The sequence below is a fragment of the Metopolophium dirhodum genome, chromosome 5 (assembly GCF_019925205.1).
Source record: "Metopolophium dirhodum isolate CAU chromosome 5, ASM1992520v1, whole genome shotgun sequence".
NCBI lineage: Eukaryota > Metazoa > Arthropoda > Insecta > Hemiptera > Aphididae > Metopolophium > Metopolophium dirhodum.
This window is the reverse complement of record NC_083564.1, coordinates 6,474,615-6,501,535: the sequence shown is the minus strand read 5'-3', so window position 1 is coordinate 6,501,535 and position 26,921 is coordinate 6,474,615. Positions and strand designations below refer to the sequence as shown.

Below are 26,921 nucleotides of genomic sequence, written 5' to 3'. Positions count from 1 at the left end.
TATTAATTTAAAAAAAAAATGTCTTGTCTGTGGCTAGATAAAATTCATGGATCGCCTATTTAGTGACTCCTACTCTGGTCATAGTCTAGTACAGTTATGCTCAACCCGTAGTCCACCAAGGCCTTAGAAGTAGCCCGTGACCAATAGTTAAAAAAAAATAAAAAAAAAATGATTTCAATAAATAAAATAATCTGTACACAAAATAGGGATATTATTCATTTAATATTGTGAATTGTTTAAGTATACGTACCGACACCACTGTAAAAAACAAGTAGGTCCAATGAAACGATTAAATATACAACTGCGCTATTATTGGTAGCCTGTACGAATAAGGCTAAATTGTATTATTAGTCGTATCCCGCCGGAGAAAAGAGGATGGGCATCACTGGTCAGGTATAGCGATTCGATTACTAAAAAATACCCTATGATAGATGAATTTTTGCTTTGCCAAAGAGATTCCGAGAATCATTTCTAAGTAATTGAAGTACTACAAATATTATTAACAATTGTTTTAGTGAGCTGTTTAATACATTTCCGGGCACTCGACAGTCGTCACTTGACCGTATTGTAGACACACAGTCGCCCGAATACGGCCGTACCCAATACCACGACCGCTGTGTACAAAATAGGAGATATGCGGAAAATATTCGTCTGCAGACCATTCTAGCCGTCGCCGTTTGCCGGATGAGATATAGCTATATAGGTACCTACATAATAGTGTATTGTATACAATATAGCGCGAAATTATATTCTGTGTGTGTGCTGTTGTATTAATGTCTGACGAAAAGAATCCTAATGGCATATATGTATACGAGTGGTGCTTACTGCCCAAGTATATATCGTATGGATGCCAGCACTAGTTGAAGTAGATTGAAATATATATTATTACCTATATATAGGTTGCGACGTGAACACTTCGCAGTCACGTGCGCACCGGCACTGCCGAGTGGTAGACGAGTATTTCGTACGTGGCTATAATAAGGACGCCGCCTCCGACGAACGACGGAGAGTATAAGCGTGTGTGTGTGTGTGTGTGTGTGTGTGTGTGTGTGTGTGTGTGTGTGTGTGTGTGTGTGTATGTGTGTGTGTGTGTATGTGTTTTTTAAGTATTGTAAACAATACGCGTTAGGTGTGGTGTACCTACTGCTGCTGCTGCTGCAAATATCTCGCGCGACAAATAAATATTGAGCGATCCCGAGGGCACGTCCGCGACGATATTTCTCTGTTATCTCGTCGAGTGCATTTCTGCGGAAGAGGATACAAGACCTAGGTACCACATTTTCCCTTAAAAAAATAATATATTATATATATTAAAACCGAATCGATGTCGTTTGCCCCACCTACCCAACGGTCTTTATCATCAATATTATATACCCTCCGTTTGGTGTTTTACGTACCTATTCGATGGATATTTAGCCGTAAAAAGATTTTGTTTTTATGCGTCGATATACTAACAAATAATAATAATAATAATAATATTTATTTAATAATTGGTGAATACAGATAAGTACAGCGAATATCATAGATTATAGAATCAATATGAATTCTATCGAGGCGAATAATAATAAATACATAGAATAAAATTATTTCTGGTTAAAATAATATAATATATACATACAGCTCTGAGACAAATGGTTTATATGTAATATTAAAAGTTAAAACAGTATGACTGTGACTGTGTGTGATATTACATGAAGCCAACAACCTTCACCAGATTTGAATGGAGAATCCATCAGATTTAGTTAACTCAAAAAATGGCTATAACATCGATTGAGCCATGAATTAGAATAAAAATAAAAATAGTATCTTCAAGGACAAAACAGCTAGAACTTAAGGGGTATGTGCATAAGGCTTATATTAAAGGCTCATAGTCATGATCATCGATATTGCCTTGCAGGTGAACATTTATAATTTAAGTAAATATTAATTTTGCACACTCTCAAGTTTTTACTAAAAAACAATTTAAAATTAATTTCGAATGCTTGAACCGAATTCAAGCACACTCAGCTGCAAGTATATTACCATTTGTCTATTTAAAACACCTTTAGCGGTCTAGTAAAGTCTTGCTATTTCCAAGGCTGGGCATTAACGAGTTAAAAAGTTAAAGTTAAGTTAAAAAGTTAAGAAGTTAATTTTATTTTAATTTTTTAACTTAACTAGTTACTTTTGTCTTTTCATTAACTTAACTGTTAACTTACTAAATTTATTTTTTAACTAACGTGAAATTAACGAACTAATTTTTAATTTTAAGAAGTAAGTTAAATTAATTTATTTTGTTTTTAATTTAATTATATTTCACTATTTCAGACTATTTCGTTTTCATGACAAAAAATATTTACCGTGAATTGTTTAAAGTTAAAAATGTATATCATTTGAATTTAACTTATATGGAAATACTGAATACAGTATACACAACTATGTCTATAATTTAGTTTTGGGTTGGAAAAAAATTAAGTACGCTAGTGTTGTGTAAACAAATTAACTTATTTTTAATTTAATAAAAAGTTAAAAAAAAGTGTGTATTAACTTTTAACTTAACTGAGTTAACCAATAGTTAAATTAACTTTTAACTTTTTGTTATTGATGGATATTAACTTAACTCTGAGTTAAAAAAAAATCATTAACTTGCCCAGCCTTGGCTATTTCTTATGACGAAACCTAGGGTTCATGACGATTTTACAATATTATTGATTGGATATTGAATAACATTTATCAAAATTATATTTGAGACAGTACAATTATGAAGCCCCACAAAACACTTAAAGTTAGACTCAGAATGAATTGAAATAATTTTAAGTCGTTGGAAAATAGACTAAAAAGTTTGATAGACATTTTGTCTGGTAAAAATTATTAACCTTAATAATCTACAGTTGGAAATGTGAAGCCAATTTAAGACAATATCATAAACACCCATATGTACAGGGTGTGTGATTCATCCGTTTTCAGTTGGCATAAATCTGAATCGGGTTAGAAAATCATTTTTAAGCGCCCTAATATATTAAACTATCGTTAATGGTAAGCTTAAATGGTTAAGTTTTATTGCTTTTTTTCAAAAAAGAAAAGACCGTTCGTATAAAATATTATAGGTAGCTAGGTAGCATCGTACTAGATATTTTTCTTCTGCAAAGAAAATTGAAGAAATATTATAGATACAGTTTTGGGTATAGTGCAGTGGAAAAATATCTAGTAGCATATGCTACTTTTTATTAGGAATTGAATTGAATTTTTTTCATCGTGTTTTATTGTTGATTTGCGTTTCTATGGCCATATTATACAAAGCGTTATGAAAATCGGTTGGGAAAATAACAGTTGTACTCAGCCGAAAAACATAATATCTACGTTAAAAAAATTGTAAGCACGCAGGTATATATTTTAAATTTGTGTTTTACAAGTGTTATTTAGTCAATACCGCGAGATACAAAGTGCATAATATTATATAACGTTTAAATATACGCGTTGGTGGTAACAGTATTGTAATATGTGTGTAACAAGTTGACTGCATATACATTCCATGTCTGTTGGAAGTAATAATAGTCTTAGGAACCATAAACGTTTTGAAAGTGAAAAATAACGCAAGTGCACACATGTGTGGAACAAAAACATTATAATATTATACTACATTGTGTTTATGTGAAATTATAAAATTCTTTGCGAAACAATAATGAAAATGCCTTCTATTCGGCTTAATTGTTTCGGATTCCTACTTGTAATGCTACTATGCAATTAATGAAAACAATCACGGCTAAATGAAAATAACATATCTCGTTTTATTTGATCCATATTATTATAATATTAAAACGATTGAATTATTTGGATTGTTCGGATATAAATATAATTTCTCATATTATTTACTATTTAGGATATAATATATTTAGAAGAGTGAACTTATAAGGATACATTCGATTTTGATAAACGATAAAAAAAATTCCATAAGCGGATTTTGTCTAGAATAATGGACTGCTGTGATAAAATATAGGAAGGTACCTACTGATAAATATGATTGTATTTAAATACGGAGTTTTTTAGAAAATTCAAAATGTTTTTTTTTCTATTTCAGAGTTAGTTGTACCTCTACCGGGGTTCGTATTGTTTTCTAAAGTTTGCGGTGCTCTAATCCTGTATTTTTTCATTTTTTTTTTTATCATAAAACATTGGTAAATATTACTAACTACCTACCCACTAATACGGAGAGAAAGTTTTTCCCGTTGAGCGCTTAGAATTTTAAGTAGTTCTTATACGATTTCGCGGATTTGCTACTGCCAAACAAATGAGAGGCGAACATGTATAATACCTAGGTATACCTTTGACACGCTTAGCAAAGAAGGCCACTGTTCACACACACACACACACACACACACACACACACACATTATATTATTATATTCCGTCTAAACGCTATTGTTCCGGCCGGATTTTACTTAACCTCTATTTCGGTTAAACTGCTCCGCGGAGTTGAAAGTTCTATCTACCGTGACTCTATAAATATGATATCTATATACACGTACAACTCCATATTTGCCGAATTCGTGACTAGCACGATTCCGCCGTAGTTATTATACGCCTGATTATAATATGAATACAAGGTGATTCGCTAAGCATGTTCATCCCAATTTTTTTTTCCTTTTTTCCTTTAACGAATTTATTTGAATTCTGACTTTCGGAATTGCTAAATAGGTAGGTAATATAATAACTCAAGACCATATTTTGAAAAAGCTTGAGATTTTTTGTGCTACCTTATATAAGCGACACTCTTTGTAGCGAAACAAATTATTGTTTTTCAAACGATAAACCCCCCTGTAACCAATTCAAAATTTGAATGTGTATATTCGCAGTTATTAGAATGTTTATATAAATACACAACAAAAACCAAGGAATACCAAAGATAACAGTCCTTAATAATTATTTTACAAAAATATAAAATAGATATAATATTGGACCTAGGAATTATCATGATAATTGGACCATAATTGGACCAAACGTTGATAAATTAATAATAATTACTAAAATGTTAAATTCACCGTCCTCCCAATATCTTCTATACCCATTACCATGGATCTATTACTATCCTTAGTACCTACACAAAGTTAAGACCTCAAAAACTACTCGTTTGAATTTTGACTTTGATGATACGTCAACCTTTTTAGAAAAATTATCCACTAAATAATTTACATTAGAAAAGTGGAAGTGTGTTATCAATTTAAAAATAGACTGTATTTTCATAGAACTCTCCTTAGTAGCATACAAAATCTTATGAATTTTAAGATAATAATATGGTCTTAAAATCAGTTTTTGAATAACTGAATTATTGTAGAAAAAAGGTAGTTCATGCTTGGTGAATCACTTTGTATAGTATAGCAAAACTTCTAAATTAGGGGGATCGCAATACTACTTTTTTTTCCGAACAACCTTTCTTATTTTAAAAATATAGGTTTTACTCAGATGTACATCAATGATTAATTGATATAACTGAAAGTATACGTACATTTATAAAATACAATTTATTTTTGTATTTAATTGGTTTTGTGTTGGTGTTTGTTTATTTACTATATTTAACTATACTTTATTATCTTTTAATTTTATTTTGGTTCGAACTTTACCATATTTTTCTCTATTTCAGGACTCGTGGGACCATTTCACGTAACCAAACTTAGTAACTACTTTTATTTCAAACACCACGTGTCATACTAGTAAATACTTGCCATGCGCGCAATTTAGTTATTGTTCTTGTGATGGGGGAGGGGCTTCTCAGGTATGTTTATAACAAATAATTGTCATTTAAAATACAACTTAGTAGCTGAATAACCCGGCTTCACAGGTGTGCAGTTTTTTTGCGAATTGCGGCAAATCCTTTATTGTTAACAGTGTATATACGCTATATATATATGTATTTCTCGGTTTTAGTGTACCTCAGTTCAGGACCAAATCGGCGTTAGTGTACATAGCTTTGTGAAATAATTCTACCTAAATGGGAAACCGCAAGTCACGGGTTGGATTAGCACTTGGTATCTTTTTTAACGCGGTTTAAAGTATTTACTCTCCCAACTTTTCTGATATCTCTAAAATCAATTGAGTCGTTGTTAAGGATATAAGATACAAACATACATTTGGTTTTAAGATATAAGTAGTTTCTTTAATAGAGAAAATGTAAAAACATAACGATTTGACGCATATGCTTTATCTCATCTGCCCGAGTAACAAACGGCAACCATTTATAATTTATAACGGGAATCTCAAAATCCTTGTTTGAGGATCTCTTTATTATGCGATTTTTGGAAAATCCTTTTTTAGTTGGTCTCTACATCATAAAACAAAACTACTGACCAAATTTTATACTTATAGCTTCGGTGGTTTAGGTAAGATGTTGACGATTGTTGATGAATCAGTCAGTCAGAAATAGTTATTTTATATAATATATGTATAGATAGTGTTAAAAGGTATTTTTAGTGGTTTTAACAATTTATCACTAAAATCTGAAAACCTTTCGAACAACAACCACAACAGCTGTAAATTAAACATATTTTTACATAATTATTAATTCAAAAATGTATAAGATTAATTGATAGAATGCAATCATAATATTTATGATATCATTAATTGGTGGTTATTTTTTTTGAGATTTTAATAGCATTATTCCCATATCTTTTGTTATTAAATTTGTTGTAATTTATTTTATACCTAGTGATTGTGACAACTCTTACACCCCTCACAGCCCACAGAAGAGGTCTCAATAATATGACGATGTATCATTAAAATGTAATGCGAAAATCTTGTAAAATTTAAAAAAAAAATGTTAATAGTGTGAAGGGAGGTGTGAGATGCAAAACCCTTACGATTTTGTTGGGTATAGCCCTATATAGGAAATATTGTTCAGCCTTTTCTAAAAAATACTGAACTTACGATCCTTGCTCCCTAAAATTAAGAATAATTTCTGCAATAAAAGAAGCACGAGTAACTATATTTAACATCATCGACGTTTTATAGTTTATATTTGAGGTACTGTATAGGAAGAAGTTAAAAAAAAAACTGTTTTATTTGGGATACATCAATTATTTATATTTAATTAATAATTTTCGTCTAAAACATAATTCTAAAGTCTTTAATACTAAATACTAATACATATTATTTAAACTTACTATATTATTTTTATACCACGAATAGCAATGAAAAACTATAATAAAATATCTTAAAAACCGATACAGCATTTGTTTCCATGGTAACCATACAACATCGTAGATATTATACTAACATCTATTGTTTAACGATATGTTTGGCTTACTGTCTAAGGATATCATTCATTGTTTTATTAAGCCTTTTACTATTATTATATTATTAAGTGGTTGCGGAAATATGAAACATTTGTTGGAATAATATTGTTACAAATTTTGGAGTACTTTCTACCAACCCAAAATTTATCAATTACTCAACTACAACGAAAAGCTCATTGTACAACCAAGTATCAATATATTTCTTAATTCTTTAGAACACAAACCTTAGTAATGTGACTATGATAAAAAAAAATAGGCAATACAAATAAAACATTAAATTCATACATTTATATATCATGATATATCTTGCAGGAACAAACAACTACCTTAGTTTTCGTGACATTGTGATCATAGTATAAAAGCAAATGTTTCTTTAAACATAATATAATATTAAAGTGTGTATTATTTTTAAAAATAACAATTTTTATTATTTTGTTTATAAAGGAAAGTACGTATAGTAATTGTTTAATAAAACTCAACTTTTTTAATCATCACACATTTTTATAACAAAGTTAAATTTTCAAAAGAAAAAAACTTTTCAAATTAAAATTGTATCAAATTAAAATTGTGAAAATTGTACACACAGCTTGGATATGTTTAATTAGTTATAATGTTATAAATTATAAATATTTAATATACGATGTATAGATTGTAGTTATACGCTATACGCATATGGATGCACATGTTAATACAAAAGTAGTAAAATAAAAAAACTGGGAAAATCACTATGCTGTAATTATAGTAGGTTTTGAATGCACCTACGTTGTAATTTTAATTGATGTGTTAAATTTGAGTGTAATGATAAATTATTATCATTTATTTCTAAGTAAATTTAATATTAATTTATAGTAAGTACAAGGTATATTAATAGTTTTTTTTTATTAGTAATACATGGTATCTTTTTAAAATTATTAAAAATAGTCACAATTTTTTTTTATAAGCTTTTAAAATTCGAATTTTGACAAAATACGTAAAAATAACTAAAATTTGAAAATTATTTTCAGATAGAAATATTCATAAAAATTTTTCTTTTTAATCTCAGATTTGAAAATTTAATAGAAGATTCCTCATAAGTTTGTCTACCGGAAAGTAAAATTGAATTTTTATGAGCGTTTGAAATTCGATTTAAATTTTTTTTTCTTTTTACCACAAACTTTTGTTTTAAAAATGCAGATTTTTTATTTCAATTACCTACCACAAAGTAATAAATATGGCTGTGTGGCTGCGTATTTTTGATATTTGTAGAATGCTGGAAAACAAATCATGAAAAGCCTTGTACTATAAATCTAAAAAAACTAATAAAGTTGAACATTTCATATGTCTGTAAATAGCTCAAAAAGAAGCAACATATTTTTAAAGCAATAATATAATTTCTATAATATGTAATATAAATATTTGTTATAAGTATTCGGTTATTTCTTTTAGAAATACATACAAAAAAAGATTATCGATATTGCCGAAAACTAGTGTTGCGTTAAAATCTTCCCACTTTTTAGTTTTTGCTGATTTTTTGATTAAATAGTAAATTTTTCTTTTTGACCTCTTTTAAAATACCAACTTAATCCAATTTTTTTTTATAGAAACCGCACTCAATATTGAAGATTGAAGCTATAAAAAGTGTCATCAGAAACACAAAAATAAAATACACACATCAATGTAAAACCAATACATTCGTTGCTCCGTTCTGAATGTAAAGTGCTGTATTAACCCAAGAAATTGTATTGGTACTATGCAGACATATCAATGTTAAATATTATACATTATTACTTTTAATATTTTTAGACCAATGCACTTACTCTTTTTTTAAATAATAAATATTTGTATCAACCCCGCAGTGCATATCATTATATTATATTTGATCATTATAAAACAGCCAAACTCCTGGCCAAACTAAGAAAACCTTGTAAGTTATAAAGCAGTTGATGGCAAGTCGCGAGTTTTTCTTTCGTAGAGTTATGTTTGGATGGTACGCTTCTTTTTTTTTTATTACAAAAAACATATCCCCGAAAACCAAATTAGTATTAGGTACCTACTTATTAAATAACAGTTTGACTTTATGATTATCCATGAGATGTGCACTGTTATGGAATTTGATGGAAATTTTTTATGATTCATTACCAATCGATTTAAAAGTTTTTAACAGAAACTGATTTGAAATATTTCAGTATCATTCGTCCACGCGCATACTATATAGTTTCTAATGTTTGTCATAATATGGTAAATCAATAAACATACAACATCACGTCAAATTGTCGACGTATCAACATATTTTATGTTTATTGAACTTATTGAAATAAATAAACAGTTTAAGTTACACAATAATAATATACGATACAGTAGTATATCATTACGGTATAATATAATCCATAACTTTTAACACGCACGACAATATTATTAACAAAGATATGATCATAATATATAGTAAAATAGTTTTTTGATTTATAGTCAACGTCACATTTGTAATATTATCAAAACAAAGATCATGAATTTGCTCGAACTAAAAGTGCACTTTATAATGTGTGAAATAACCTTGATTTCTTCGCTATTCAAGTCAAACTTTCAATATTTTCTTCACAAGCACAAAAGTCAAAAAAGCTTATTTTGTTTGTATTTTATTTATCAGTAAGTTATTTCATTCAACCAAAACAATAATAATAATTCTCAGGATAATGCAAATTTTTGTTTGCATTATATTATTATAGAACATCAAATTATTTCATAAATCAAACACTTTAGTATAAATAAAAATGAAAGTAGCTAACACAATTGAATAGCAAAAAAAAATCGTAAATCGGAATAAAGAGAATATTATTATTTTTAAAATGAATAAAATATTATAGTCGGATCTTTTTAAAGGATGAAAAGTGATTTTAAATTTAATTCACTAAAGTGAGTGGATAATATTTTTGGAGATTTTCGGATGAGTTGACGCATTTTTCGAAATTAAATTCTTTAAAAAGTAACATAAAATTATAATATTAATTAAAATATAAAAATATAGAGGTAGGTACCTATATGAACTAAAAATAAAAAGATATTATAATTTTCACACTCATATTTTGTTTCATTAGATGCACAAAAGAATATTTTAATATAAAATCCCGAAACAATTTTTTATAATTCTACACAATTTCGTATCGTCTAATATTATACTATACAATATATCATATTTATTACACCAACATTTCAACTTGAAATATTATAGAACAAACTGTATTAATAAATCATTAATTCTATTACAACATTAAAACGCAATAATATACAACATACCCAATATAGATATTTTGAACGCACAGAATAATAATTATTGTAAGAACTCAAAATGAACTAGAAAAACGACAAATCGTCAATAGATCTCATTTCCAAACGTTTAGACAGTATTATTATTATGATTAATAGTTTGACCTGTTGCCCGTGGAGTTTTCTTTGGACCTTAAAAATCGGCTGTGCAGCAGTCGTTACGGAAAGAAATAAAAATACGACGCACACGTGGTTCTCGTAAGAGTGCTTACCAATAGATTCTTCGGTTCGAGCACAATGTTATTAATATAAAGCCGTAGGAGTGAAATAGAGAATTTAGTATCAATTTTGTAACGGTGTATATATAGTCGGCATAACGACATTTGTTGTTGGTCAAATCACGTAATTGAGCGTGAACAGATTTTATCCAAGTTCGTTTCCATTGCAGTGCGCAATAAGTTCTAGAATTCGGAGTATCCGTATGCCGCGTACGCACCTTGCCTATTTCGTTGTTGATTTTATTCGATAGCCGGCTTTACCGTTTCGCAAATTTATCGTAAATGAAAAATATTATATAATATAAAATACGCGCAACGACAGTGGATAACGATTTTCGTTCGTTATCTTCGGCGCAAAGTCCGCACAGACGTTAAATATTATATTTTTACGAGCGCCAATATTGTTTCAATAAAAACAAGACGTAATATTATGTCCAATATCATGATTAAGGCCCGTTTACACGCCCGACAGTAACATTTGACAGTCACAGTGACTGCCAAGGAACTACCACCGCGTGGACACGCTCTGGCACGCTGTCAACTGTCAAATGTCGAACTATCAAATTCGGGTAGAACGGTCGACAGCAACTTAGATCGTAATGAGCTATGGATGTAGCCACGGCGTATTATTTTGTTGCCGATATTAGAGTCTCCGAGTCAGGTGATCGATGTGTTCATGCGCGATGCAACTACTCGCATAATATTATCCACAGGTTACTATCACGGAATTATTCTAAATATTAGTTCGTGATTTATTATATTATTATAGTAGGCATGATACTATTTTTTCAATATAATATTACACTCAAAACTTAATGATATGGTGATTTGATAGTAAATTATCTGCGAATAGACATGCGAGAGGTTGCGTGACGCATGCGCACACCGAACACCTCCTAATTCGGGGACTCGTCGCTGATGTAGGCAAAAATTGTATGCATATTGATTTAATACGCTGTGGCTCCATGGTATATGATCTAAGGACAGCAACTGCCGTCATCGTGGAAACAGCTACTACCCACAATGTGGACTTTGTTGATCTTCGCGCAATAACGTCGACGTGCCGACTGCCGATCATCGTATTAATCGTATGCCAATCGCGCGGATCATACGTGTTTCTACCTCGACAGTTTGCGGAAAACATCGCGTCGAATTCGATGATCGAAATATTATTAGGCATAATGATTGTCACGGGTGGTTCACACTTGATATACAAAATATATATAATATTTAACATATAAAAAAAATTTATATACTAAGCATCAAAGTCGTATAGGTATACCGCGGTGGGCGTTCATAATGCATTGTACGTTGCTAGAGTATATTGTGGCGTTACGTTATTATATTCTTCTGCTCAAAATATTTCGACTCGTAGTCGTACAAATATTGTTTAATATTTGCTGCCGGCAAGTGGAGTATTCAAACACCGTCCCCATAACAGGAATAACACGAAAACGGAAATCGTGTATTCTACGTGTTTTATAATTAAAAACGGGTTTGCTTTTGACGGGGTCAGGGATTATATTTTATACACATCCGATAAACTAGAAATAATATAATAATGTTTTCGCAGTCCGCGTCCTCTTGGTAACGGCGAAGCGTTTCATTATGTCATCACCTATAATATATATATATATATATATTGTAGTTTGAACCCTCGACAAATAGCCTGGAGTACAACACTATTGTTGACGTTTAGAAGCGATCCACATGGAAACAAAATAAATAACCGATGTATGATCCCGCGTCTAGAATCGTGTCTCAAATCGATTCAACTATATTTTTTAATTATTAATAATAATAATCTCTTATTTTTTTTTACTTAAGACGTTAAGATTTATTATTTATGTAACAAATCTTAAATGAATATTTATAGACAAAAAAATGTGTAAATATAACAGTGCAGGCAAAGAACAATATTATAATATGTACACTGTACATATTATGTATACATTGTACAGTGTGGTTTACCAAACATTCTCTCGCCCATTATTTTTTCATTAATTATAATTTTATTCCAATACTGCATTTTGGAATTTTCAACTGTACTTAACAACAATGATTTTAGTTATTTATTTTATGGAGTTTATACCATCGAGGAGTATCTTATGGCCATACTTACTTCTTATTTTTTAAAAGTGAAAACCAACATATCTTTCTGTGAATTATGACTATGAGTTTTTTTGAACATTTTGATGTATCTGATTCAAAATTTGAAGGGGTTGTTTTTGATTAATTAAAATGTATATACTTTCGTATCACTGAAGAATGGTTTTACAAAATTTTAAAATAGAATAAAATGTTGTTAGATTAATATTAGTTACAATACTTTCCATACCATTATCATAGTTCACATTGGTAAACAAAGTTAAACAACTAAAAAAAGAAATCTGAATTTAAATGTATATGTTACGCCAAATTTATGAGATTGCCGACTACGTGAAATCGGCGGTAAATTTCCGATTTCATAATACTGGCGATTGCGTGAAATCAGCAAGAACATTCTTAAAAACAATTATAATACATAATTTATAACATAAATGAATGCATTATATTTATGATTTTACATAAAACACTGGAAATATAATAAAATTTAATTCTACTAAATAATAATAAATTATGTGTACAAAAAAGTAAAAAAAAATCGAAATTTATGAAATTATATTAATTTTATGATTAATCGATTCTGAGCGAAGCGATGAATGTATTGATTTTACAATGATGTGTACTTTTAGATTCTGAGCGAAGCGATAAATGTATTGGTTTTACAATGATGTGTGTTTTTTTTTTTAATTTTTTTAATTTTTTTATTTATTTTTTTATTTTAATTTTTTTTTTTGTGTCTGTCATCACCTTTTAGGACAGTAAAAGTGCTTGGATTTTCTTCAATAGTAACTTTTCTGATAGGAAAGTGAATCTAGTTAGTACTTTGGGGGGTCAAAAGTAAAAATTTCACAGTAGTTTTCACAAGCGACGTGAAAAACAAAAGAAAAATTAAGGAAAAACGGGAATTTTTACGCAAAATCTGTTTTCGAGAAAATAGATTTTGGTTTTTGGTGTAACTCTAAAACAAATGACCGTAGGGACATGAAATTTTGACTGAATGTTTATATTAGCATTTTCTATACACCATAAAATTTACAAAATATTTTGACTCTTTTTGAGCTGTTTACGGACATTGTCAGTTTTCAATTTTTTTAGTTTTTTTTTCTATAAATATCAAATTTTATTTGTTGGGTAAAAAAGCGTGAAAATTGTATGCAAGGCTCCTGATATATTGTTACAATAGCAGTTGAAATATATTGAAAATACATAGGTACAATTTTAAGCATTTAAAGTTCAAATTTTGACAAAATTAATCAAATTTAAAATGTAATAATTATTTTGTAGTTAAAAATTTATAAAATGATCAACTTTTGTAGCTAAGGATTGAAAATTTAAAACAAGGTTCCACATAAATAAGTAAATATATAAATTACTTTATTCACAATAATATCATCAAATATAATTGGTAATATCATAGGCTGACTGACTCGCTCAGAATCGTTTTTCTTATACAATGATATTATATGATTGAATTCAAGTTTAACACCATCTATTACAGTGACCCACTTGTGACCTACTGTACAGCAGAGTGACATCCACTTACCCACCTTTTTTTAGTTATATATTTAAATTTATACATTTTGACAATTACGGCCGGGGTGGCACGCCAAATTACAGATCATGTCATTTTTCCTGCATGTGCACTTTTTTGATGTGCAATTCGTACGGAAAGTGCTAGCTACTATTTGTAATTATGTTATAATAATGTGTTACCGAATTCATGCATTCGTTAAAAAAAAAATCTGCCTAGTTCATGTAAATTGGCCATTTCATAAATTCGGCATAACATATACATTTGTCGAGGGTTCAAATTATATTATATGTATATAGGTGATGACATAATGGTGAATTTACGATGAGCATGCTTGGTACATCACCATGTGTGGCTGTATATCATATAATATGGAAATTGGTGAGATAAAATAATCAAACTGAACCATACTTATTTTTGTATCGCCAAATTAGTGTTAGTCAGCAGTTTAAACTTTAAAGTTTAAAGTAATAGTTTAGTTAACGTTATTACATTTCTTTTGAATCGTTTTAAGTAAAATTAATTATCTATTAAAACTCTTCAAATGATCACTAATATATTATCTTTAAGATTATGGTTAGACCACAATTATTATAATATTCTAGGTAGTTTTAGTTATATCGTATAAAACTTTATAATTAGTTTTATATACTTTGGAAATATGGATAATGAATGTTATTATTACAAGCAAGTCTGCACTACCATATATCGATGGTTTTTTTTCTGTTGTCTAATGAAGTATAATATTATGATGTTATAATATTTTTAATACATTTCGATTATCGACGTTTACGTTGTACTTCTTGTTGCCTATCTAAGACGCCGCGTGAATATAGTACCTGGTATACGGTCAAATTATTATTATTGTAGGGATTTTTATATGTTTTTTTTTTTTGAATAAAGCCTATTAAGATTTTTTCTTCGTGAAATAACAATATAGGTGCAACGAACACAATAAATTCAAAAACGTTATTTCTTTCCTGACGGATTCGACAAGCTGTTAAGTTTTGTTGAAACGTGGATCGCAGATAATACTATTATGTGCGTAATCGCAGACATTTCAATACGAGACGATTACATGACGTTTCTGACTCTGTAAAGCGAATTATTTGACAGCGAAACGTGGTTAAACGCGAGTTTCGATAGTAATTGTGAATTTTTTGGATTCCTACTCTTACTCGACGTTATAACAACGATATTCTCCGATCACATACAACGCTATATTATAATGTTCTGACGTTCACCCCGCCGAATCGGAAACATCCACTGATATCCTCGCACGCCTTCTGTATTGTTGGAAGTGATGATGTGTGTGGGTGTGGGGGGGGGGGGGTAGTTAGAAGCGTCCTGGACAGAGGCACTGTGGTTGCAGGTCATAACCGCCGGCTGATGATTACGCCTGAACGAGTTGTTTGGGGTGAAGTGTACGACAACAAACAAGTGGCCTCAATTACGCCAGGTGGAGACGCTTGATTGTTTGATCGGCATACTATACAGGCATAACTCTAAATTAGTATTGTACTCGGGGAAACGACGGTATACGCTCAAGCCAAACCTACCTGCCCACCCATCTACCCTTAAACTCCAACACATATAATATGTGTGTGTGTAATATTATCGTGACTGTATCCTAAGCAGGTATATATATTGGAATACACGACCCTCCCTTAGGCAGCCGCCCCCGGGCCCCGGTGCATACCCCGCGATCGCGTCTAATGTTATTCGACGAACCACGCGAACTGTTGACACATTGTTATCGTCCGTCCATCCGTCTGCCCGAGGGTGCGCAATGTACATGTACTATGTACGCAAAATATATTTATACATAATACCGCACAAACACACACACACACACATGCAGGCCAGCGTGCGATCGGATACGTGTTTGGTGTTATATAATATGTATAGATATGTATAATAATAACAGAAGCGCCGCCAGTCATAATAATAATAATAATATATAATATATATATATATATGTAATGATAATATATTGTGTGTCGCTTGTTTGAACGTGTCGAGTGTTGCGTGGATATATACGCCCTAAGTAATCCCCGTATACTGTATGGGGTGCGGGCGTGTGTGGTGCTCGTCAAAACCAATCCGATTACACACCCCCTACATTCTCATCACCTACCCTCTCGGTGCCCAGATCGTGTCCGCTGCAAAACACGCGTTGTACCGAACTAAATCTCAATATCAATCTCTCCTCTTTACCCGCCCTCCCCTTATAAGTTAATACATGTGTGTATGTATATATATATATATATAGATTATGCGAGCGAAAACAGCGTTTGCGCCATTTCCGCCGGAGCGTTTTTCGCCGGCGGCGGCTTATCTCCGACCGATCGTAATTAACCGAGACGAGCCGGCGAGCCACGTGTCGTCGTCAAAAAGCCGAACTAACGACGCATATATAATATAAATATAATTTATAATCTCGACGAGTCTCGTACGTTCGACACACACACACACACACACACACACACACACAAGCATACTGCAATGGTATGTAATTAATTTTATTGCGATCGAAGTGTACTATTATAGGTGCAGATGTCGACATGTTCGATTGTGTTTATACTACACTACGGTGAATACCGAGTTTATTATTTTACTACCGGGGTAAACGATCGAAATCGGAAGATATCATGAGAATAAAATATATTCATCGAGGGGACCCAGGATGACGATCAAAAACTTATCTACATTAACGTTGAAACCGCTGGCGATGTAATGCGTGATTATAACGGCAACTTTATCTTCCAATTGTTGTGACTTAACAATACCGCAGATCCCCCAATCGAGAGATATTTACATATTATACATATATTTACGTATATTTATATATTGCAAACGGTGGACTACAAATGTCAACACGAAACACATTTACGGATTTAAACGTTAAATTAAAAATGTTAATACCAAAGGTTAGATTAGGTTGGTTCCTATAAAATAATGTATTCACACAACAATAAGTGCTAATAGTATACTGCATAGTTGTGTATAAATAAGTTTGGATTCGCAATTATTATTATTATCTACCTTGTTATATTTTATTGTAAATGATTTCATTTTCACAAATTATATTATTTTGTCGTCGAAATTAAGTATGATATGATGAGTTCAATCATATCGCGAAAACATTTAACTTGGAAAAGATTTGAGAGAAACCACATTTCAAATATCAATTAGGTATGAAAAAAATATTTGCATTTATTAATTCGTCTGCATAAGTAAAATTCAATTTTTTTAGCACGATATCGACGACGTCATATCATATTGAATTCTAGTTTAATTTAAATTAATAGAATGTAAATTGTAAATTGTAAATTCGAGAAAAAAACCTATCTAAAAATTTGAATAACGTAAATTAATTTCGTGTTTCTTCAGCTAACCTAACCGTTAACCGTTCGACAGTACACGAGAAAGTATTTTACTATACGGCACATAGAGTCAACTGAAGACAACAGCGACAAAGGCGGCGAGCGGCACGATTTCTCACAGAAAACACAAATAGTACTTCCGGGATACATGGAAAGGAGGAGACTGTAATAAATTACGTAATGAATCAAAATCGCAGTAGCTCATTTTGGCAGGAGTCAGATAAATTAAAAAACGGTAGACGATAATGTTTTAATGATTATGTGCTGCTGTACATATTATATTATATTATGTTACACTGAAATACGTATGCATTGTTTGTCGCAGTCCATTATGAAATCAAATTTATTATATTTATCATAATATTATTATTATTATTATTATTACTATTACATTCCACACTAAAATTCACTAAAAAATTTTTATATCCCTCGCATTATTCAATCGTATTTATTTTTCCAAGGCTCCGAAGAAAACACACCCCGTCAAATGGAGAACGACGTCCGTCGCGACAAGGCCATTGTTTCCCTCGAGGCGCGTCCGGCATTTTAAGCAACCGTCTCCTTTGTTCAGCGAAACACCTTACGCTTAAAGGGATGCGACGTTGATAGACAGGAAGGCAGGCGGGAAAGATGGGAAAAAAAAATCAAAAGAAAAAACGAGGTAAAATATAAATATAATGATGATTTCGAATAAAAATTCCTGAGGAAAAAAAAATCACGATGGAACTACTACTGCCCCTTACTGTTGGCCCAGTGAACTATCAAATTGGATTCGCCACGAGAATTATTGTATGCGGTTGGTCGTAGAACAAAAATCGAGTTATTTTCCAATTACAGATGTGCATTTTCTTACGTTCAAGTCACGAGACGGGTAAACCGCCGCCATTTCCTACTACCATCACACTATAGCTACCTCTCTACCACCACCACTACCACCTCCACCGGCACAACCGCCACCGCCACCACCTCCACCACAAACATTTCCTATACATTCGACAGCGAACAACATATAAGACAACATCCATCCAATATACTTCGGCGGGTAGGTAGGTGCCTATACCGATACACAGTCGGAACAGTTACGTTTGTTTAATCAAAATCTGCTTACAATGCGCCTTTTGTTCTGTACGCGATTTATTTCGAATAATCTACTGTAGCCCGAAGCTAATAAAACTCATATAGCTTATGTCATAGGACTACGTCGAAACTAGCCTACATGAGAAATATTGCACTTGAATTAAATACTTCATTTTCAAATATGTTTTCATCAGTTTTAACATGATGTAAAATATATTATAATATACCAAAAAAAAAACATTATCATGAACTACACCTACTGTCGTGGAAGAGAAAAAATAATAATAACTGTCCAATACCAACAAATTATAATATGAAAAATTAATCAACTATTTGCTTGACATTAAAATGTCAATAATAATAATAATAACAATAATATATTATATAATAATACAAAAAGGTCATGAATGCCATGCTTTGATTTATTTAGAAAAACTCTTAACATATTAACAATTGTTTTATTTCACAATTTACTAATATAACATGCAAAATATTCAGCTTAAATCTAAAAATTAAATTTTAATGACTTATGCGACAAAAACGATCATTATTATAATGTTAATCAACAAAATAAATATGTTTTTAAGAGGAGTAGCTCTGCTGCATAGAAGGCTCGAGTGTACCTACCTTGTCATTTAGTATAGGTCACCTAGTCACTGTAATGGATGTGTTAAATTCGAATTCAATGATTATATAATTATTCTATACTTCATTGTATATGAAAAATTATATTTAGTATAGACGGAAGAATCTACAGATTGATATATGCTATAGATGATGTAAATGGTATTATATTATAGGTGTTTTATATTTTTTTTATATTAATAATATGGTAAGTCACACTAATATTTTGAGAATATTTTTGTTTTTTGCAAAAAGTTTCAAGTATCTATGAATAATATTTTTTGAATTACAACAAAACAACTAAAACCGTTGGTTTTTGTTTAAATATCAAATGTTGTCAATATTTGAATACTACAGTAAGTGTTACCAGCGCCAAAATAATATTGACTAATGAAAAAAAAACCATGCATCGTTGTAAAACCAATAAATTCATTACTCCGCACAGATTCTAAAATTATAAATTTATAATATACCTACATTTGGATTGCAGTTAGTTATATATTATAATAGTGTAACCATGAATAATCATTATAATAAAGTAGAGACAACAGTGTTCCGTAATATAATTATAACCGAAAATGATTATTTATTGCAAATAATGGATTACAAATTTACAACCGGTATGTATAAATAACTTCGTTTCGTTTTGTTCTTTCGTTTTGACAATATAATATGCTGGGAACACAATATCCTTGTGGCCGTAATCAGATATTAGCGAAGGACAATAAATAAATCACGGTAGGTATGGAAATAATAGCTCTAGTGGAAACTAGACCATGTAATATATGACTCTGTTTGGGCGCACTTTTGGTTCGAATTTCCGATGAAAATCTATTTTCCTATATGTACACGTCATGTGTTTAATTCTATACTATATAGTATACAATATATAATGTATAAAAGGTATTTTATTTTATTTGTATATTCGATATTTGAACATAGTAATAATAAACTTCAGTTTTTTAATGATAAAACAAAATACTGGGAAGTCTGTAAGTTCTGCTGTATAGTTGTAGGTTTTTTGTGTACTCATCATCGAGTAGGTCACTGACCACTGTAATGGATGTGTTAAATTTCAAATGCAATGATAAATCATTATGAATACGATGAAAAACGAATCTATGCGGAGTCAGTTTGTCGGCCTAACATTTTTTAAGGATATATATGTTATAATATTACTATTGCTAATAGCGATTTATTTTTCTGTTAGTAAAAACGGTGGATTGAACTAATTTTTGCTAAAAACAGATCGAATTTTATAGAAAAAATAATTATTGATTTAATACTATTTCATATAGTAAAATGTATGAGAGAACTTGTATAGAAAATACTAACATTAATATTTGATGAAAATGTCAAGGTTTGGCAGTTGTTTATTTTTAAATTACAATAATAACAAAAAACCTTGTCAAAACCCGGAATTGTGGAGTAAAAATTCTCGTTTTCCGTTTTTTTTTTTTATAATATTTACGAAAATGTGGAATTTTTTACTAAAATAAATAGACCTATCAGTTTAATAACAAATTGAACTATTTTAAGTTGCATCTAACATTGAACAGTATTAAAGTGTATACGTTATATTGTTATTATGTTATATAACTAAACACTTAACAAAACAAACAATTAAGTTAGGTTTGGTATTTTCTTGTAACTTTATGATATATTATTTTTTTTTTTCAAAAACTATACTTAACCTAATATACGCGTTACCATGAAAATTATTGCATTTAAAAATAATGGCGTCATGTTGTTAGAAACTTATTACTTCCAAGATATTGATGCTGAATCCAAAATTAGTAATACAAGTTCCTACAATCGTGATATAATATTATATATATTCTCGGTTTTTCAGTATTGTTTTTAGTTTCAATAAAGAACAAGTCTGAATTTAGAAAGAACCGGAATATATTATAATATATATACGCGTTTAACTCCATGTCGATTTCAAAGTCAAGTCTTAAACCTCGATCCCGTCGAATTTACACAGTAAAAATATTCCAGAAATTGTATTTTGTTTATTTCAAGTCAATGTATTCAATAAAATTACAATAGTTGAAAAGCTCTATAACGAAATCCAGCGAAGCCCTGGAAGTTAACCACACAGTCCTAATGTTTATAGTACCGAGGAAATTCCTATGGACGCACTTTATAGGGAAACTTCGGCGATTGTATCTGCGCTTAGGATACACTGTAACTTGGGTCCAAATCCACCAAGGTCTAGAAGGAAGAGGGAAAGTTTAGATACGTGATAAAATTTGTGTTTCCTCTTCCCCTCCGACGTAGTGTTGATTTGTGGCCGTTGGATGCGACCCATTACCCGGTGAGAAATTAGTTACCATCAACTCGACATGTAGTTTATTTGGATAATTTTAATTTATGATCCACCCGCAGTACAATAGTTCCTGTATAATGTCAATATTTTATGCTAGAAATTGCGATGATTACGTCTAAACTTCATAAAATTAATCTTATCGGCCGTAGTAATAAAACTTTAAAACATTTTTCAGAATTAAAATGTACAACAATAAAAGTATTGCACTTTAAAAATAAATATAAATGTATAATTATTAATATATATTTGTCGTTTTACCGAAATGCGAAGTCGAGCAAATATTATTATACGATAATTGTTTTGCTTATAAATTGAACAAATCATACCTCATCTTGGCCACAAATGATTGTGTGAAGTAAACATCCGAATCAATGCCAATGTCTTCTTTGGCCAAGTCCAAATCCCAGTCACTAGTATACCGTATATATTTGCATGACAACGATCGAAAATCTGAAAATGATAAATAATATAATTAATTCATTATTTTAACACGACGTGCAATTTCAACATTTCGCATACTTTTTGTACCCACCTACGTTATGTCATTACCAGCAGATAATAAATAAATTAAAGATGAATATTATAATATATGTTCACAATAATTATTTATGTTCGAAAAGTTACTAATTATTCCTTTAACAAACGACTAATATTATTTGTACTTATCTATAAAGTTAACTTAAAATGTATGCATAATATATGGTTTTTCTATGTGTTCGTTAACTTTATTTAAGTGCCCAAATAAATTAAATTACGTGTTTATAGTTCCGAGATCGTTAAAGTAAGGTGCGGAGTTAAAAGACACAATCTTTCACAACTGTTTTTGTAATGATTTCACAGAGTTACAGTTATTTATTTTATACAAGCCGCACCTTGAAAGAAAGATATAATATACAGACATATATTATAATATGACGTTTATTAATACATGATTTAATATTAAATACGTTGTTTATATTATAAACATAGGAGTCATATGAAAGTCAATTTATTTTCACGTAAAGGTGAACGTGATAAAAATATCGAATCAAACAACAATAAATTTCCAATTATTAACTATCGTATTGACATTTCTTTTTTTATTTAGATGAAAAACGACTGTATACACGAAACAAAAAAAATTACGAAACATTTCGTAAATTTCAAAAGTCAATTTAATCAAGATAAGTAACAATGCTTAAGGATAGGTAGTTAAAAATCGGGTACACATGTGATAATATGATATCATTAAAATACACATAATATATAATATATCTTACCAAGTTGAATTCCGATACGGTATCTGTATCGCATTAATAAATTAATTCAATTATATCAATTTTGTCGAGCTGGCCTTTATTAATTGCAGTGGGCACTTATAGTTAGAAGGTTTATTTTTATTACCCGTTTATTAATAATAACAAAGATGTGTGTGAAATTATTTCAATGTTTATAACGCAATGCGATACGACTAAAATTTATTATTTAACCTCCACCAATGTTTTGTTAACATTGAATTTGAACCTGAATATAAAACAATAAAAGTAGAATGTAAGTAAAGGAGCAAAAACAGTAATAAAACCTATATGGGTGCACAACTATTATATGAGTATAATACCAGCTTTTAGACATCAAAAATAAAAATGTCTTGTCTGTTTATATTATTTAATATATATTTCCAAATGTATAAAACGACGAAACGTTGCATGCAATATTTATTTGAGCCTCGTAGCATTCAAATCAATATTAATATAATATTATGTTGTATTAAACGGTTTTATATTTGTTTTTATCTTATAAAAAGAACATTTTTATAAGAGGCTTCTAAAAATGAAATTAGGAAGTCGTCTTTCTAGGTTTGGTTTTTTTTTTGTTTTTTACAATATGCTGCACATGAAGATTATTAATATTTAATATTTAATATTAAACATGATATTTACAATGTTGACCTTACAAGTATGTAATATAGGTGCTTAAAACGTTGTGCGAGTACCTATATAGACTTTAGAGCAGGCCACTCGAGTGGTTATATAGTTGTGTACTTGTGTGCTAGGGGGGTATTTTTTTATATTAAATAAAAATATGAAACTATGAACATTACTTTCAATGATTGATTATTATAAAATATTCCGCTATCACACAATACCTAAAATATAATCTATGTCGAACTTAAAATTCATAATGGTATTCGTTTCACGAAAAAAATAAACTGCTATTTAACTTGCTTTCCCAAGTTCTTATAAAGTTTTTCAAAAGAAAAATGTTATTTGTTTTAAAACTAAACGTGACTATCAATAAACATAAGCACTGTTAGTAGGTACCTAGGTCGTTAATTCCAAAATGTTTTTGTAAAACCAATTGCAATATTAATCAGTTATTTTAATTTCGACTCGATACAAGATTAGGTTAGGTTAAAGCGTTATCGATTTTTATTTTTAATATTCTTATATCAAAATAATATTAAGACACAACTTATCATATTGTTTTACAAGAAAATGTACATCAGATATTACTTTACCTTTTTTTTTTTTACTTTAGTTACTTTAGATAAAGCATTATGTAATACGGTATTAATCGTATAATATATCATATTGTTTTTATCCTGTTCTTTAACGATTTTCATTTCCAATTTGTAACGAAAAGAAAATATGATTTCGATTTATTTGTTAACGTCATGGTTGATCTTAAACCTTAAGTAAACTAACGACTGAGCAGACCTGACAAGTTAAGATTGTTTGTCAAAGTTTAAGCTGGGTCGAAAAGAAAACAACCAAAACAAATTGACCATCAATATCGGATTTTTATACTTCACAATTATTGTATTAATATTTAATCAAACATAAACACAATTGTCAAGGTTATCACTTAATATTTAATACTACAATATTGGTTCATTTGTTTTTGAAAAAATATTATTTTATGGTATTTTCAAAATTAATCAATTTCAAAATGTTCGTTTATCTCTATTATTGAATAGTGTAGTATTAAATTATCACATTGTATGTTGATATTAAAGGTAGACTGTGAGATTGAAAAAAATTAATATGAATTGTTATAATTATTTTATTATCATAATTTTATGGACGTATTCTTGTATATTATACACTGTATGTGTGTTAGCTGATAATAAATACGAACTTAACAAGAAAAATGATTTACAGAACGAATTACTGTTCATTTTTCTTGTGATTTTCAGTAGCGCCTAATGTATTATTAAAATTGTCCTACATACGTAAACATATTATATTACATATTATAATGTTTAATTTATTCAACAGCTACTTTCAGAATGACTATTATATTTTTAATGAATTTTGGGACCGAGTCTGGGTGGTCAATATCTGTTTATTCATAAGTTCAAAACAAATGCTAATTGAGCATTTTCCACCTCGGCTTAACGTTTTTGAATGTTTTATTTTTTTTTTTATGGTTATTTATATTAAATAGGGTTAGCAATAATATGAATTTTAAAACTACGGATATTTTTTCGAAATTATAATATAACAATCAAAAATTATACAGTAGCAAATCAATTTCGTATTACATTCATAATATGCAGCAATAATTAAAGTTTGAAATATTTTTTCAACGCAAACAGTTATTGCTTTAATGTAAGTGTTTTTAAATAGGTACATAAAAAGTAATAATTAAAATATTCTAATGATATAAAAATGCATTATTTTTTTTTTATTTCAGTCCAGGACAGGCTTTTTTAAATTTAAAAATATAATATGATTCACTTGTTCTCGTATAAATTCAACTTAATACCCTTATAATACGCGATTACTCATAATATTTATTAAATAATGGTATACATAATATATTATTTTATTGAAATGCACTATAATTTGTTGTTCATTATAATGTTCAAATAATAACTATTTACGTATCATAATATATTGTAATACCTTGAATGTATCAAAAACACATCGTTAAGTATTAGACCGTCCGTAAATTAGATCCAACAAAACTTAACAAAAAACATACGTCGCTATCGTGTACAAAACACTTTAATAGGCACTGATTAAAAAGCTTCGACTTTCATGTTAGCAAATAAAAATAAAAATAGCGAACAGTTGCGATTCCGAATAGTTCAGAGTAATTCATTTTTAATTTTCACCCTGCAGAAGACCATCGTATTTCCTCTAGACGACAGTCTTTTAAACATTATTAGTTACGATGTCTTTTAATAGTATAGGATATCATAAAATATTCTAATCAGTAAATTTAAGAATATTACTAATGTACCTATGTATTTTACGAAAATTATGTCGTTGAAGTATTGCGTCAATAAAAAAATTGAATACACATTAATTGCAGAATATTAAAAAAACGTTTAGACATTATTTTTATTTGTGTCATAAAAAACATTATACGAGTGATTGAAAATATTTTTTTAATATTATACAATTCTATTTCATATTCGTAGATCGATTAAATTAATCGTCAAAGAGACTATTATGAACTTAAAATGTTCAACTCAGTCGCCTGTAACTTTTAAAACCTTGATATTGGTTTCAACCATTAGAGATGCGCATTTTAATTTAATTCATGTGCAATAAGTGCCTTTTAAAATAAAATCTCGATTTAGAACTTTTCACTTGACTCGCAATTCTGCTTTGGTTTAATGGTAATTATAATTTATAATATTTCAATATTACGGTATAAAATATTTGTATGGTTATAAAAAATGATTTTTTTTGATTTGAATAACTATTTTGTATTAAAAGAATTAATGCGTTGTCTAGAAATAAATATTTAAAATTATAATTAATGAAACAAGTTTTGTGCAAGAGAAAAATAAGTTGCAATTCATCAAGTTAATTTGAATTTTGTATAAACTTTGATGCACCACGAATTAACATTGTTTATTTGGTTTACTGAATTAAAAGAATTCTTTTTTAAAGTGTCATGTATTATAGTGGTGAATATTTTATTCAATTAATTTTAAAGTCGTCGTATTTTACTAAAGTTTTAATTAAGGGTGAATAATCTTATCTGTCAAAATATAACCCGAGAAATTCTATTGCCTCGGAGTCATATATATATATATATATATATTTTAATTGTATTATAATTTTAATTTATATGAATTGCAGGCAC

The 26,921-nt window shown here is 29.6% G+C and overlaps 1 protein-coding gene across 1 annotated transcript in view; it reads right to left on the bottom strand.

Moving 5' to 3' along the window:
• LOC132945396 (uncharacterized) overlaps window positions 1-26,921 on the bottom strand; it is a 197,150-nt gene that overhangs the window by 41,583 nt on the left and 128,646 nt on the right. Inside the window, exon 3 of the mRNA XM_061015125.1 lies at window positions 22,166-22,289. Within this exon, the coding sequence (XP_060871108.1) occupies window positions 22,166-22,289 (124 nt within the window). The remainder of the gene's footprint in view (window positions 1-22,165; window positions 22,290-26,921) is intronic.